Source organism: Pelophylax lessonae, assembly GCF_965119305.1.
Source record: "Pelophylax lessonae genome assembly, chromosome: 5".
NCBI classification, from domain to species: domain Eukaryota; kingdom Metazoa; phylum Chordata; class Amphibia; order Anura; family Ranidae; genus Pelophylax; species Pelophylax lessonae.
Window position 1 is genome coordinate 133,784,788 of NC_138772.1, and position 16,810 is coordinate 133,801,597.

Below are 16,810 nucleotides of genomic sequence, written 5' to 3' on the forward strand. Positions count from 1 at the left end.
GAGGGTAGTTAATGCTGCTTGTACTAACCCATACTTTAGCCTATTAGCTAGTTGGAATTGCAATATATTTTTCTAAAGTCAGTTGTGGAAAGGAGACTTACAAGTTTTGCACTACCACTGGCCCATAGATTTAGTAACTTGTTGCACTTTAATCCCTTTGTAATGTAATTTCCATAAGAAAAAAAAAAAAAAAAAGTTGTGGCCTTAGTTGGAATAGAAAATGAAAAGCCAAGCAGTTCTTTGGGTACCTACAGTAATTGTATCGCACTCAACTACCCCTCAAAGTGATGGTTTAATGCAGCGCTAGGGTGTGCAGCCAACAGGGAACAGAGAAGGGAGGAAAAAAAAAAACAAACATATTTTGCAACAAAGTTTAGTGAATAGAATTTTTAATGTCGGCCCAAATTTCTTTCATAACACAATCTGATCCTCAAAGCGACAGATATCTTACAAAGCCAAATTCATTTCACGAATATTTTTCATTCAATAACTTTACATTTGCTGGTTGATGAGACAATCTAAAATATGTATGGACAGTACAAATAAAAATATAAACTTTAAAAGTATCTCATCACACAGGTTCCCTCCTTGAAATAAATAAGGCATCAGATTCAGCAATTAACAGGAACATGCACTTTTGAGGTATGCTATCAAGTCTTTCCTCTCTCCCTGCTTCTTGATTCCAGCAAAGATCATCTTTGTGCCAGGGATGTATTTTTTAGGGTTTTCCAAGTATTCATTCAGGGTTTCCTCATTCCAGGTAATACCTATAGGGGAGGAGAAGAGCAGTCAGACATTTTACGAACAGCCAGCACTAGGCTATAATTATGTAGCCTGAACAGACCTTTCTACTGATTATACATAAGCAGTTTTTGGCCCATGCTTGCATATAAAGTCATAGAATACCAAGTTTCACAGCGGTCATTCTGTATTTTTAGACTTTTAACAATGTCCCGTGTACATGGAGCCTAATTCTGCATAATCAATATTGTGATTTACAAAAATCTACCACATAAACCCTTTCCTGGCTTACCAAATTATTTTCCGAATTGAAATGTCAGCTTTTATTGTAAAAGTGAATCCTCATCACCTGCCCTGGCAACCACCCCCCCCCCCCCCCAGTACTCCTCCCTACAGCACCTCATTCATTTGAATTTAGCATGTGTTTGTGGCTCAAGTATCAATTATCAGGATCTGTGATTAGAAAGATTACAAGACCTATCTGACATTGTGTGGTACTGGCACGACAGACGGTCTGCATTGCATGGATAATCCACAGATGGTGGTTACAATGTTTTGCATGCTCTATTGCAAATAAAATGCACATCCCCTTTCATTAATAGGGGTTCATCCATTTCAAAGGGTGGATGTCCTCATACCTCAGTCATTTTATGCGGGCTTCCTGTCCGATTGTCTTCACTGGCCAATGTAGATACCTTCTCTACTGCACACAGAAGCCAGTCATCACAGCACGGGGACTGAAGACAGCGAGCAGGCAGAAGTTTTTTTTTTTTTTTTTTTTTTATAAGAGACATTGCATGTTTGCAATAAAGAACCTGCCTGTCTGCAGTTTGTGAAAGCAGAACTTTTAGTTCTGCCTTAAGTGAAACTCAAGCAATTAAAACGATTTCAGTTATAGCCCCCCCACAAAAAAAAAAAAAAACAAACTTGTTGCAGGAAAAAGCTTTTTTGGAGTCTGTAAAGCATTGCACCAGTGTCATGCAGGTCTCCTGCAGATCTACAGTATTTGTGCACGTACATCGTACGTAGGGGCAGGCAGACACTTATAGAAAGAAATCATGAGCTACCACAGCGCTGTGGTAGTTCATTCAGCACTATAAGCCAACAGCTGCAAAGAATGCGGGGGCTTTTAGTTCATTCATACACAGGTGTGCGAATGAATGATGTGACCGAATATGCGGAGCCCCGCACAGCCGTGCCGATTTCAAAAAGTGACAGTGCTACTACAGGGAGAAGTTACTCGTACAGGGAGTGAGGGTATTGGGCAGCGGCTGCAGCATTGGGAACATGTTTTCCGTTTGACCCTAAACACGGGTGAAACATGCAATATGTTCCCAAAGGTGAACTTATGCTTTGAAAAAAAACCTCTTGATTTTGCAGCCATCTACATCAAAAACATTTTTTTTTTTTTAATTTTATATATCTGTGCAGGCCTACTTGTAAAAGTAGTGTGTACCCTTTTTGCCCATTTAGGTTATACTTGCTTAATACCAAGCACTATTCTTTACCTGCAGTGTTAGGACACTTGCTGCTTGACTTAACACGTCGAAGACACTGTGGGGTTGATTTAGTAACACCGGAGTGCCGGTTCACACGTGCGATGCGGGAACCCTGCAAATCCACTGCAGGTTCCTGCATTGATTTCAAATGACAGGCAGTTCACACTGCCATATGCGAATCGCTGTGAGTGTCAATACAAAGTTAACACAACCCCCAGATCAGTTTGCATATCGCTGTGTGAACTGTCAGTTTAGATATGAATCGGATCGCATAGGTGTGAACACCTATGCGATCAGATTCTGCTGCTGACCCAAAAAGGGTCCTGTGCATGTTTCCGATTCTGATGCAAATTCAGCCAAACAATCTGTATGGTTGAATTCGCATCGCACAGATATTGCATGTGATTATCAGAGCAGTGCGCTCCAAATCACATGTGATGTCTGTCATCGCACTGTTGTGAACCGGGCTCAAGAGTGCAAAATCTGATGCAGCTGCACATTGTAGCCAATCAGCATCCAACTTCATCTAGAATTAAGCTTTGGCAATAAAACCTGAAAGCTGATGCAGTTCACCTATTTCTAGCTGGAGGCTCCTGTTAGAGCCTCAGGCAAACTGGGAACCACATGGTAGAGCTACATACCTAAAGCTAGTGATAAGGACTCCCATGGAAACAAGCCTACAAGTGTTCCAACTTACCCTTGTTTTTGTTTGCATCAGTATAAGAGAAGCCGTCGGCCTGACCAGTTTTGCGTCCAATCAAGCCGTACAGGTTAGGCCCAACCTTATGCTTGCCTCCCTTTTCACAAACATGGCACTGAGCGCACTTCTGAACGAAAATCTTCTTTCCCTTCTCTGCGTCTCCCATGACTATAATCTAAGGGGGAAAAAAAAAAAAAAAAAAAAAAGATTTCTGTAAGAATAAATTTACGCAAAGCGTATGTAAACTCCCAACAATACATTTTGACCCTAAAGCTCACCACATGCATATTACAATCCGAATGTTAGATATTGGGTACAGGCAGTCCCCAGATAAGAGGTTTGTTCTCAAGTTAAATTTGTATGCAAGTTGGAACAGGTAAATGTGTTTGCGCAAGCCCAGCCAAAGTAAATATACTTTTTTTGGATGGCATAGGGAAGGGTCAACACCCCTGTAACATTTGTCTAGTCTGTGCCCCTGATCAGAAGAGTTCACCTCACTTTGTCATTGGATTTCAAACATTTTGGGTTGCTGTGGAAACAAGGATTGGTGCTAAAGCTTCAGTGGAGACACCTCCCCCTCCCCCCATGATAACTTAAAGGAGTGAATTTCCCTTCCTATGGTGTAGATTTCCTCTCACCTACTGTTGTCTCCCTCTGTAAGCATGATTTGTACACAACATGAATGTCCAGAACTCAAGGACTTCATGTTACAATCTTTGTGTGCAACATGCTTTTTATTCACTAAAAGTTTGTACCATGTACTGTATGGTGACCCTAGTGCTTGTTTACACAAGATTTGCGATACACGTCGCCGCCACATGCAATTAATGCAGTTCCATGGGGCTTCGCTGGACACGCACCACAACCGTGTACAATTGACACCATCGCTGTAGGCCAGCAAACATAAGGCTTAATCAGGTGATATGTCGTCTTCTCACCACTTGTCAGACACCTCTGAAGAGCGATCCAAGCATGCAGCGCTTTCAGAGGAGTGACAGACTGACGCACTTGTGAATGAGCCCTAAGAAAACATTTAATGAGTTAGAGCGCAAGTAATTTGCTTTTTTTGTCAAATCCCTATCAGGCAGGCCTTTTCTCAAAGGATTAGTGCTGCTGGCTATAAGCTGGTGTGCTGCCAAAAACACCAACTTCACGAGTTACTTCCAGAGGGTGTACACCAGGAATAATCGGGGGGTTTCGACCACTTGGTGTGGTCACAGAACACCGGCCGCCTTTACACTCTGGTACATGATATAAATGGACATTGTTAAATCGCCCACTAGTTGTTCCTACCTTGGAGGTGGCCATGTTTTTGGTTACTAGCAGGCAGACTAACAGTGTCCTCTCATAGCGTGTACAGGAGTGTATACACTGCTGCCTGTTCAGCAAGTTTTCAAGATCTCCCAATTATTCCTGATATATGGGGTCACCAGAAGGGACGTGATTGAGTTCTTGGCAGAACACCGGCAACAGCAATCATTTTATTTTGCCGACAGGAAAGGCTCCCCAGCAGCAGAATAATAGCGCTGTGGGAGGGGGAAAAAACCAACCAATGTTCATTCTTTCCTTCCACCCATGAGGGAAGCAAAGAAAAATTTCCTCCAACCCAACAGCCTGGCAAAGTGGTACAAATATATATATATTTTTTTTTTTATTAATTTGTTAAATCTTGTATATCCAATATCATTTGATAAAGGTTATGTAGGGGGGGGGGGGGGGGAACGACCTCCCTTCCCTTTAAGGGAATAGCAGTCCTCCCCTCCCCAAGCCTATATAAAGTCCCCAGTGACCCCCCCCATGACCTTCTCAGGGTCATCAGGCTCAGGGAGTTCCCAGGCCAATACTGCCTCCAGATTGGTTATAATGGGGGGAAGGGTGAGTGGAAATCCTTGGCAGACATCACCCGCACAGCTGGTAATGAATGAGCCGGAAGCCGGCATTGCTGTGATGAGGAGTGGAAGGAGTCCAGTGTCCCCGGCTCTAACACCGAACCTTCCTCCTCCCCCACCCATACACATCCTCTACACCCCGGGAACGGAGCACACGATAGAAGACTCGGCCACTGAGGAATGTGCCGGCTCCTGGGGACGTGTGATAGAAGCGGGCACAACAAGGTCATACTACAACAGTGCACAAATCTCCGATAATGACAATGAGAACAGAGAGGACTCTGTATGCTGAGCAGCCCCCCGGCCGCCATAACTTACCTCACCCTGTATGGACTTCCTCCCAGACACTGTACACTGCAGTCAGCCGCGAACTTTCTACTCCCAAGGACACGCTGCGCCAAGCCCTTTGTAACCGGTGTCCGTGCAACCACGCTTACGTACGTCGTGCTACGTCTCCATCGCCCCGCCTTCAGCATCGCCTGCTAGCCAATCTCTTCCACTCCTCTCTCTTTTCATTGGTACGCGCCTCCGTAAGCAAACTAGGCTGACCAAACGTGGAGGAGGAGACGTCGGCTTTCCAGGGAAATACGAAAGCCCGCAAGCGCCGTCCAGTGACGTTGGCAAGGGCAGAGAGGCGGGGTCTTTCTAAGAAGCAGCTGATTAGAATGTTACGTGAATGGAAAAAGTGCGCATGCGTAATGCGCTCATATTATTAAAAGAGAAAATGAGGGGTAGGAATGGGTTGGAGTCAATTTAAAAGTGAGTCAGAGCACGTGTGTGTCTACGTCAGCCTTATTCAACCTGGGTGCCCTGGCAGCATGCCCAAAGATTGCCCAACAATGTATACAAGCCAGTTAGTGATTAAAGCCTGCCTTTTAGTTACACAAAGTCATAGGTTTTTATTGTGCACCATTTACTAGTGATAGACTGATATCGTTTTTTTACCGCCGATACCGATGTTTTGGTCATCGGATATCGGTATCGGCCGATATCTGCCGATATTTTCGGACATTAAATTATTATTATTTTTTTTTATATCTACGGGTACTGTAGTGGAGGGATCTGGGGGTCTAAAAGACCCCAAATCCCTCCTCTGCATTTAAAGCATTCAAAACGCCAAGTTTGGCTGTTTTGAATGCTGTAAGTTTTTGAATTAGGCACCGCCAGTACCCGGAAGTGATGTCATGACATCACTTCCGGGTACTCGGCGGCGCCAAATTCAAAGAAATGGAGACTCGGTCAGACGGCGGGGAAGGTAGGATGCCTGGGTCTACCGGTGGGACAGGAGACCCGGGCGAGCCACGGAAGGCGGCTGGAGGGGGGGGGGATGTCCCCTCCTGCTCCTTGGAATGACAGTCAAGCGTCTTCTCAGCCGCATCGGTTGTCATTACAAGACAGCTGACCGTTGGCTATGGACACTGGTACCGGGGTGATGCCTCTAGCTGCACCCCGGTACATGCACTTTCCCAAAATATCGGTAAATCAAAAGGCCGATTCCGATATATCGGGCAAAGTACATATCAGGCCCTCGATATATCGGCTGTGCCGATAATCGTCGATCCCTAGTTTTTACATTTTGGAATGGGGTGCCTTGAGTCCTTGAATGAATAAAGGTTGAGAAACACTGGTCTAGAAGTATGATTTTACATACTTTTTGATTGTAAGGGATTGTTTTAAGCTAAGTTTTTAGCACCCTTGCCTATTACCCCCTCTTGACCCGTGTACGACCACCCAATATATCATGTTTATGTGCTGAGTGCAAACTATCAACACAAACACTAAGATATCTGTTCCTGTAGAAAGATTGGCAGCCGGTGTCCGATCATGTGATCACTGTGATCGTTGTCACGTGATCCCCAATCCTTCCAGCATTTTCGGCATTCTGAACTATTTAAAGGGACACCATGGCAGGTAGGAAAGGGTTATAGCAGTACTAATGGGAGAAAAACTTTCCCTTTTCTTCAACAGTCCCCATCCTTCACGAGTGCCAGAATCTTCTCCTGGTTGCTGTTCTTTGACCGTCTTCATTGGTCAGGGCAGGATGAGGTCACTCCTGTGCAGGAAGCTGTTATCCTGGTACACAGGGACAGTGCCGGCAATGTAAAGTTAGCCACCCATGCACAGCTCAGTTTACATCGCTGAAGAAGACAGTGAGCAGGCAGGTAAGTGTATTCTATTGCACACGGCATAGCACGTCTCTTCTGCTGTAAAAAAAACCTGCCTGCTTGCCATTTGTAACATTAGACGTTTAGTTCTGCTCTAACCTGCAAAGGCAGCGGACGGGGATGTTCACATGCTGCAGTCGCAAAACTTTGCTTTACGGTCATGGCAAAAATGATTGTCCTTGTCTTGTTTGGCAGGCAGTGCTGCTGCTGAATGCGATCCATTAAAGTGACTGACCAGGCAATCATGGATGTGGGGATGAGTAGGTTGTGTATTCTTTGCAGCAAACCAGATAATAATAGCCACGACAGCATGTCCCCTCAAAAGTGTCAGTTAGGTGTCCGATTTGTCTGCCGCAATGTTGCAGTCCTGCTAAAAATCGCCATGTTTGTGTAGTCCAGCAGCCATTTTTTGTTGGTCGGGATGTTAAAGAGCAGCGGGCATTACAGAGGAGCCTCTGGGCGGCTGTGGGAGCTCCTCCTTTTCCCCTGGTGCTGACTCCTGGGTCTTTATCTTTCCCTTGGACGCCGCACGTGGAGAAAGTGCATTCTGGTGCAGTCGGTGCTACTCTGGTGGGATGGTGAGTCTGGTGGGGTACCTCCCTCTCTCTGCTGCAGGTTGTGAAGTGCTCTGTTTGCTGGCGACCTAGTGGCGCTAGCAGCATGGTGGGGGGTGTCCTTTTGCAGTGCTAGACACTTTTTGTGTGGGTTCCCCTCTTTATTGATGGAGTCCCTGGTGCATGTTTCCCCCACCTGACCCCTCTCAGAGGCTGCAGGGTCCTCGGGGTCCCAGCCATACATTGATGCACTGACAGCAGACCTGGAGTCTTTTGTGTCCTGGGTGGAGGTGGCTTTTGGGCAGCAGGCTAGCAAAAAGCACCCCCGCCTTCCCCTCTCATCAGATCCTGAATCTGACTGGGTCACTGCAGACGGGGTCCACCCTGTAGGGTCTACGGCCGTGCTCATTGAATTATTGGATAGTGAGGATGATTCCTCCACACCTGTAGCTGCGCACAAGAAGGCACTGGTGGGCGCACTGATTGTATCCACCGTATACATTCCAGGAGTAGAAAACTGGCAGGCAGACTATCTCAGTTGGCAGGCATTTGACCAAGGGGAGTGGTCCCTTCATCTGGACGTGTTTCATCAGATATGTCTCTGGTGGGGCACCCCCAAGGTGGTTCTGTTTGCATCCCGTCTCAACAGAAAGTTTGTGGCAAGGTCACAGGATCCTCTGGCTGATGCCACAGATGCTCTGGTGGCCCCATAGGGCCAGTATCTTCTGATCTACACCTTCCCTTCTCTCAAGCTTCTGCCATGGCTCTTGCCCAGAATCAAGGCCGAGGGGATTCTGGTCATTCTAGTTGTCCCGAACTGGCCTCACCGGTCTTGGTACACCGACCTGGTGTGGCTGGTTGCCAATGAGCCTCTCAGAGAATCCCTTGTCCCCAGGGCCAATCTTCCATCCTGCTTTACAGACACTGGCTTTGTCGGCCTAGCTGTTGAAAGCCAGATGCTGAAAGATAGAGGTTTGCCTGGGTTGGTGATTCTGACACTGCTAAAGGCTAGAAAATCTACCTCTAGGAAGATCTACTATCGTACATGGAAAGCATACATTTGGTGGTGTGAGTCATTTGGTGTTCACCCTCATTCTTTTTCAGTGGCTCAGATTTTGACCTTCCTTCAATGGAGTGTTGAGTAGTAATTGGCCTTGAGTACCATCAAAGACCAGGTGTCGGCCTTGGCGATCTTCTTTCAGCGACCCTTGGCCACGCATTCTCTTGTGCGTACCTTTGTTCAAGGGGTCCGACATCTGACTCCACCGGCGTGGTCTCCTTTACCAAAGTGGGATCTGAACTTGGCGCTTTCAGTTCTCCAGAAGCCTCCCTTTGAGAATATTCGGGAGATTCCCCTGCTTATACTGTCCCAGAAGGTGGCCTTTTTGGTAGCTATCACCTCTGCTCGCAGGGTGTCAAAACTTGCGGCTTTATCTTGTTGTAGCCCCTACATGGTGGTCCATAAAGATAAGGTGGTACTGCGCCCATGTCCTTCATTCCTTCCTAAGGTAGTCTCTGATTTCCATTTGAACGAAGACATTGTGTTGCTTTCCCTGTGTCCCAGGCCCAAGCATCCTAAGGAATTTGCATTGCATGCTCTAGATGTGGTTCGGGCGATTCGGGTGTATCTGGCAGCTACGGAGTCTTTTTGGAGGTCAAACTCACTGTTTGTGATCAGGGACAGGCCAAGAAAATGGCTGCCCGCTTCTTCTGTGACCATTTCCAGATGGATCAGACAGGCGGTGACTCAGGCTTATTCGATGAGAGGTAAGGTTCCTCCTTTCCCTGTAATGGTGCATTCTACTCAGGCGCTTAGTGCTTCTTGGGCGTTTCCGTCATCAGGCGTCAGTGGCGCAGGTTTGCAAGGCGGCCACCTGGATGTCGGTGCACACTTTCACTAAATTCTATAAAGTGGATGTGTTGGCATCTGCTGGTGCTTCCTTTAGCCGCAAAGCTTTGCAGGCTGCTGTTTAGAGGGTCTGCTCCCTCTTTGTGGGGTGTATTGTTCAAGTTGGGCTCCAGTTGTTTTTTGTTGAGCTCCTGTTTACCTGTTGGCTATTGTGTTTGGCATTGGGGTTTTTTTTTTTTTTTTGTCCCACCCCTTAATGTTTGGCACTGCTTGGGGATGTCCTAATGGTTCAGAATCCTGGAGAGCTGTGTCCGATCCGATCCCCCATAGAGAGCAGCGGGAGCTGTGACACCTCCCTCTCCGCACTGCAAGCTGTCATCCGCCGGCTCAGCGGGGATCGGCGGATCGATCCCCGCTGAGCAGCATGGATCCACCTACGGAGGCTGACCGTGTGAAAGAGCCCTTACCGTAAAATCCATTTCTCTGAGTTTATTGACGGACACAGCACCCACCCCTCTATGACACTGCTTGTTACAAAACTGAAGACCTATAGCAGAGAGGGGGAGTATACCACCTAGGACTGCCCATAGACATAGACAAGTTCTTTTTTCTGCCCAGTATCCTACTCCTGTAGAGGGCAATATAACCCAATGGTTCAGAATTCTGGAGAACTGTGTCCGTTAATGAACAAAAATCTGATTTTTAATGTTCTGGCGAAGTAGCCTGTTATTTTTGGATCTGCTCTGGAAATGCCCAAACCTGCATCTGAACGATCTGCGGATGAGTGGGTGCAGGAACATTGGCACCGCCAATGCAGGAAAGGTAGGAAGGAAGGAACTGTTTGCATTTGAGGATCGGCATCTGTCTCTGCGTACCTGTCAAACTCAGAATCGTGGGTAAGTCATTCTCCATTGATTCCTGCATGCTGTATTGGCCTCCATGTCTTCCCTAATGGGGACACAGACCACAATAAAAACCTGACAATGGTTCTAACCCCTCACCACTCTACCCTAATCTAAAACAAATTTTTGCCTTTATGTATACTTAACACAACTAGCATCAACACAAATGTATTAATGGCGCACTAATAGGTACCTAACCTGTTACTCCCTAAAATTAGTGGGTGACAAATATAAACTTTTTGTACAGTTGATGTTCTAAAATAAGCTCCTATTTCAGTTTGTAAAATTATATATTAGGTTCTGTTTAATCACAAAGAAACTGATCATTGTTCAAGCAGGTCAGGTTGTTGTAACGCTCACTGTACTAAGTTCACTGTCCCATGCTGCTGTCTCAGGAAAGCCCAGTCATTCATTTGACACTTGTTCATTTGGCACAGCAGCAGTAAATCAGCTGATAGGCTTACAGAGTAGTCTGTGATGCAATCACAGTTTCACTTTACAAGGAGACCTCAGGTGGCGTAGAGCGATATCTAGTAAAGGTCAAAACACTTTGTCCTTTTTTACTGAAGAGTACATAATAGAAGGAAACAAGAATTTCGAACTTGACTTTCTTAGATATCTGGGAGCCTAAATTGTAATCTTGTCCTCATTATGTATCATTACAGACCTCAGATGCAGATAACCCAATCTTTTCACTGCAGCGGCCTGCTCAGGGCCCGGTAGAGTCTTTGCTGTGCATAAGCTGCTCTCTGACAATGGTACACAGAGCAGCGTTTCTCAGTCTTTTTCAGTCAAGGCTCCCATTAAACGTATGCAAAATTTCAAGACACCCCAGGTAAATAAAACCTTGTTGTATTTCAGGACAAACTGATGGTGGAAAATGTTAATGAAAACCTCTTGATTTTTGTTTTCTATTATTACTAAAGAAAAAAATAGCCCAACATAGTAAAAAAAAAAGTTTGATTTAGCTGAATATTTTATGTCATTACCATGACCTGCCACCAACAAAAAAAAAAAAATCTCCTGATGTGCATGAGGATAAGGTAAGGGGGAAAGACTGATGTGAAGAGGGAACTGAGGACACTAATGTAAGAAATGGGCTGCGATATAAATGTGGGGGGGCTGCAATGTAAAGGATCTGAGTCACTGGATAAACTTGTGATTCGGACTTCTGCTGGATGAAAATTTTACTGACCGGATCTCTGTGAATTTTAATTCAATACCCCTGATAAAGAGAGGAGTGCATATCCACATTATGCTCAGCGGACAGCTATTATTTTGTACCAAACATGAATTGTCTCACAGCCAGAAGTCTGTCACTATAAACTGGCCCACTTTCTGATTAGTTTATTTTAATAGGGGGGTAAACTTTGATTAAGGGGGGAAATGCAGTTGGTTTTATGGCAACTTTGGTGCCCTTAGACACAGAATGGTTGTCCAGTGGCCCACCTTATGATTAGTTTATTTGAATTGGGGGGGGGGGGTACATTTTGATTAAGGGGGGCGATGCAGTTGGTATTAAGGTTACTTGGGTGCCCTTAGACACAGAATGGTTGTCCAGTGGCCCACCTTATGATTAGTTTATTTGAATCGGGGGGGGGGGGTACACTTTGATTAAGGGGGCAATGCAGTTGGTTTTAAGGCCACTTGGGTGCCCTTAGACACAGAATGGTTGTCCAGTGGCCCACCTTATGATTTCGTTTATTTGAATCTGGGGGGGTACACTTTGATTAAGGGGGGGCAATGCAGTTGGTTTTAAGGCCACTTAGGTGCCCTTAGACACAGAATGGTTGTCCAGTGATCTTTCAGATAATCACTTTATGGTTCTATGTCACCGGTGTACACCCCTGGCCTAGGTGGAGACTCAATAGTTGAGTTGGACTTTCCTGAAAGAATATTACTATTCCCATTAGGATAAGCTTACACCTGGGCTGCAACACAAATATAAAACAATCTTCTGAGCTTCAGTGACTAAAAGCTGTTCCTAACAATTCAATGAATGCAGATTTCCTTCTCAGTTGCCTAAATTTGCAAAATATATAATTTGCGGAAGCTGCCTGTGCCAAGTCTTATTTTTTAAAATTTTTACATATGTGAATGGCTGTTATGCTGGTTCATTTCCTATGAATGCACTGCTGCTGATGATGAAGGGCTAGTGTCTAGCCCCTGAAACGCATTGGATTCTGTACCAAATTTATGTTTGAAATAAAGTTAATTTTGGACTTGAAAATTTCAGTGTGGCTCTTTAATTCCACATCCAAATATTTTCTTCCCAACCCATATTGACTGTTTCAACCCTTTAGTGTGTGTAGAAGCTGTCTACCTATTATTTGGACAGTGTGATCATTAGCATACTATTGACAACAATTAAAATTTAAATCTAACACCTAACTTTATCGCAAGGTTTCAAGCCCATCAATCCACCCCTTTAAATTGCTATATAGTGAGTTTGATTGTCACTACATAGTCTTTTTTATCAATGTATGTCCAGACTCCTAACACTGTTGATTACTGATGTACATCACCCATATTTCTATTTTCTATTCTAAGATGGCCAACACCTTGTCTTGTGAGAAAGCCAATATCCTTCCAATCTTATCCATTCCATTAATATGTTGCTAGCTGGCTGCCTTTTGATATTCCAAATACCATCCCTGTAATATAAGTACTGTTTCTCCTAATATATTCATTTTTAGTTTTATCTAAATATTACCCTGATCCTATTTAACATTGACAGTTATGAAACTTGGTATCTATATAAAATGACATTGGAAATTTTATTAAAAATTGTCTTAATAAATGTATTTGATGTTTATAATTGTAACCATAAGAAAAAAAAAAATGTCATCTCTAATATGGCCACTAGAGCTCATAGATATAGATCCTTCTAGTACACATATATAGATCATCAATATACCTACCACACTGCAGAGATCACTAGAGTGACAGTACTGGATAAATATTCTGAGGCTTGATAAGTACCACTAAGATAATTGGTCCCACACTTTGGCTACCATTGTTTTATACCATATAGTTACATAGTTACATAGTTTGTGAGGTTGAAAAAAGACATCAGTCCATCCAGTTCAACCTATAATGTGTGTGTGTGTTTGCTGTTAACCGTACATTGTATACCCCTGTATGTTGTGGTCTTTAAGGTGCCCATCTAATAGTTTTTTGAAACTATCGATGCTCCCTGCTGATACGACTGCTTGTGGAAGAGAATTTCATATACTTACTGCTCTGACAGTGAAGAACCCCTTGCGTATTTTAAGGTTCAGCCGTTTTTCCTCTAGTTTTAGTGAGCGGCCACGTGTCTTATTATATTCCCTTTCTCTAAAAAGTTTGTTCCTTATGCTAGGGTCGCCAGTACAGTATTTGTACATTGATATCATATCCCCCCTCAAGCGTCTCTTCTCCAGAGAGAATAAGCTCAGTGCTTGTAGTCTTTCCTCATAGCTGATGTCCTCCATTACCCTAATTATTTTTGTTGCTCTTCTCTGGACTCTCTCCAGTTCCAGCACATCCTTCCTGAGGACCGGTGCCCAGAACTGGACAGCATACTCCAGATGTGGCCGGACAAGAGTTTTGTAGAGTGGGAGAATAATCTCTTTATTTCTGGAGTGAATCCCCTTTTTTAAACATGCCAGTATTTTGTTGGCTTTGCTTGCAGCGGCTTGGCATTGCATGCCACTGCCAAGCCTGTTGTCCACCAGCACCCCCAGGTCCTTTTCCATCCTAGACTCACCCAGAGGTCCCCCCCCCCCCCCGTGAGTAGATTGCTTTCATGTTTCTGACGCCCAAGTGCATTACTTTACATTTTTCAACATTAAACCTCATCTGCCATGTAGTTGCCCACTCCATTATTTTGTTCAGGTTTCCACATCATGCATGGAAGATATTGGCATGCTTAGTTTAGTATCATCCGCAAATACTGAGATTGTACTAGATATCCCCTCCTCTAGATCATTTATGAATAAATGTCTAGATGTGTTTTATTATTAAAGACAAATGCAAATTGAAACATATGTGTCAATGCCTGTTTGAAAAGGAAATCTGTTATAAATTGAATTTGTAGGATGCCATTGCTGCGTACCTTATAGAAATGCTTTCTGCTTGACTGTCTCTGACTTCAGTGCTTTCTAAGCCACTGGCCCATGACAAATATGCAGAACAGTTAAGTCAGGGTGACAAGAGAACCCCTTATTTATATACTTTTACCAGGCTGAATAGTGATGTACTAAAGGCATAACACCAGCATGACAGCAAGCAGAGGTATAACTTTGGGATTGATTTACTAAAGCAAATAGGCTGTTAACTTTGCAAGGAAATCTGCACTTTGCAAGAGAATGTTCCCCAGAGCTTAGTGAATGTGACTAAACTTCATTTTGGTAAGAAAACCCAATTGCATGCAAAGAAAACAGTATTTTTACTTGCACATGATTGAATGACCATCATCAGCGGAGCGTCACCTCATAAACTAAGCACTGGGGAATATTGCCTTGAAAAGTGAATAGTCTACTGGCCTTTAGTAAATCAACCTGTATATGTGATGGGGCCCCATAGCACAACACAATGCTTGACAAGAAAGGGCTGTGTGTGACATGTTAATCTGTAGTTCAAACCCACCTCAATAGAACCTACTGGGGTTGATTTACTAAAACTGGACAGTGCAAAGTCTGGTGCAGCTCTGCAAAGAAACCAATCAGCTTTGAGGTTCCGTCAAAGCTTAATCAAACACGCTGCAGTTAGAAGCTGATTGGCTACCATGTGCAGCTGCACCAGATTTTGCACTTTCCAGTTTTAGTAAATCAACCCCACTGCAACCAAATAAACCCAGCACAACGTAAAACAGGTCAAATGCAACCTATGAACTGCCATGTGTACTGCTGAAATAAAATCAATAGGATTTTTCTGACCTGAGTTTAATGTACATTCTAAAGACTAGAAAACATGCCCGCTGACATGAGCCCTTCTAGAGGTTTCTCAAATCACCATTTTTTTAATACCTGCTTGCATAATTTGCTATGTAATAGTGCTGGGCCCCCATAGTTACTGGGCCCCATATCACAGTCTGTTTCACAGTCTGTTATAGCTATAGTTACACCCTTGACTTGTCTATTTAGACAGGGCTAGCAATGGCAGCCTTCATATATCTACAGTACAGATTTATTTTACAACATATCCAGGATGATCAGGCAAACCTGTTTATTATTAGCTAATGAAAGTAATTACAGACTCTTACAACTACAGTTGTATTCAGCAGATTCTTTTATTTCTCTTGCATTGTTTATACAGTGGTTGATGCTTTTAATTATGGAAATAGTGGGAATGGAACCCATAAAACTTGTGCTTCCTTCCAGAATGGCAATTTTCTCTTAGATCTTTTGTCTTTTCTGGAAAGGTTTGGTGGAATGTTTTTTGAGCTGCAGACTTTGAGAAGGAATCTTGCAGCACAAGTAGAGTTGCATGCGGCAAAGTCTTTCCAGCTTTATGAATGGCACTTTGTGCTCTTAATGTGTTCTGGTGAATATAGTGGCCTAATATACTATCTTGTGGTTTAATAGAACAAGACTCTAGACTGGTAAAACACCTCTTTTGGAATGGTTTACTGAGCTCAGAAGTGTTTTTAAAAACAATATATGGATCCTGTCCACCTGTTAAGTCTTCATGGACTGTTTTATACTCCAAATCAGAATGGGTTGGTGTGGGTGTTAACTGTTTTCTGTACAATGCACCTGTTTTCTGACTAGAGTCTGTCATTTTGCATATATCAGGTTCCTTATGTCCCTGAGTTGAGGATAAATACTCTGTGTTTTCCTTCTTAGTTAAGTTACTAGCAATGTCAGAGGTACAAGATCTATGCCTAGGTGTCTCCACCTCATCATTCAAACTGGGTTTACATTCTACAGTTTCACTTTCAGGTCCTTCCTCTTTCACAAGAGTCCGGCGACCCTCCCTTGAGCGTGCAATACGTCCTTCTATTGGCCGTGCTTGAAGGACAGTCGATAAGAATGCTGGCTTCTGGAAAAAGTAATTGTGAAATTACATAAATGCATTTTTTATCCAACTACAAAGTTTTCAAATCTTTCAGTTCATGCAATTTCTTCTTTTTTTACAAATACGTCACTATACCCAAGAAATATAACCTAATGTCATTTAAATGAAATTACACTGGACACTGTGGATATACAGTGCCTTAAAAAATATTCATACCCCTTGACATATTCCGCATTTTGTCATGTTACAACCAAAAACGTAAATGTATGTTATTGGGATTTTATGTGATAAACCATCTCGAAGTGGCACATATTTGTGAAGTGGAAGAAAAATGATAAATGGTTTTCAAAATTTTTTTACAAATAAATATCTGAAAAGTGTAACGTGCATTTGTATTCAGTCCCCCTGAGTCAATACTTTGTAGAACCCCTGCAATTACAACTGCATATCATTCTGGGTATGTCTCTACCAGCTTTGCACATCTAGAGAGTGAAATGCTTGCCTATTCTTG

At 43.6% G+C, this 16,810-nt stretch overlaps 2 protein-coding genes across 3 annotated transcripts in view; both read right to left on the bottom strand.

Moving 5' to 3' along the window:
- Nucleotides 1-409: 409 nt before the first annotated feature.
- On the bottom strand, nt 410-5,276 carry CYCS (cytochrome c, somatic). Of its 2 annotated transcripts, none has more exons than XM_082259584.1 (3): nt 5,148-5,276; nt 2,938-3,115; nt 410-767 (listed from the first exon to the last, which is right to left on the bottom strand). In XM_082259584.1, exons 2-3 carry the CDS (start codon nt 3,104-3,106, stop codon nt 619-621), a joined length of 318 nt encoding a protein of 105 aa, XP_082115710.1. In that variant the 5' UTR covers nt 3,107-3,115; nt 5,148-5,276; the 3' UTR covers nt 410-618. The 2 variants fall into 2 exon arrangements, with proteins under 2 accessions (XP_082115710.1, XP_082115709.1); XM_082259583.1 differs by having other exon boundaries at nt 5,153-5,270.
- Nucleotides 5,277-15,592: 10,316 nt separating this feature from the next.
- The window catches only part of SPMIP4 (sperm microtubule inner protein 4), a 79,182-nt gene continuing 77,964 nt past the window's right edge, over nt 15,593-16,810 (bottom strand). The window contains exon 9 of the mRNA XM_082259783.1: nt 15,593-16,323. Within this exon, the coding sequence (XP_082115909.1) occupies nt 15,610-16,323 (714 nt within the window). The 3' untranslated portion in view covers nt 15,593-15,609. The remainder of the gene's footprint in view (nt 16,324-16,810) is intronic.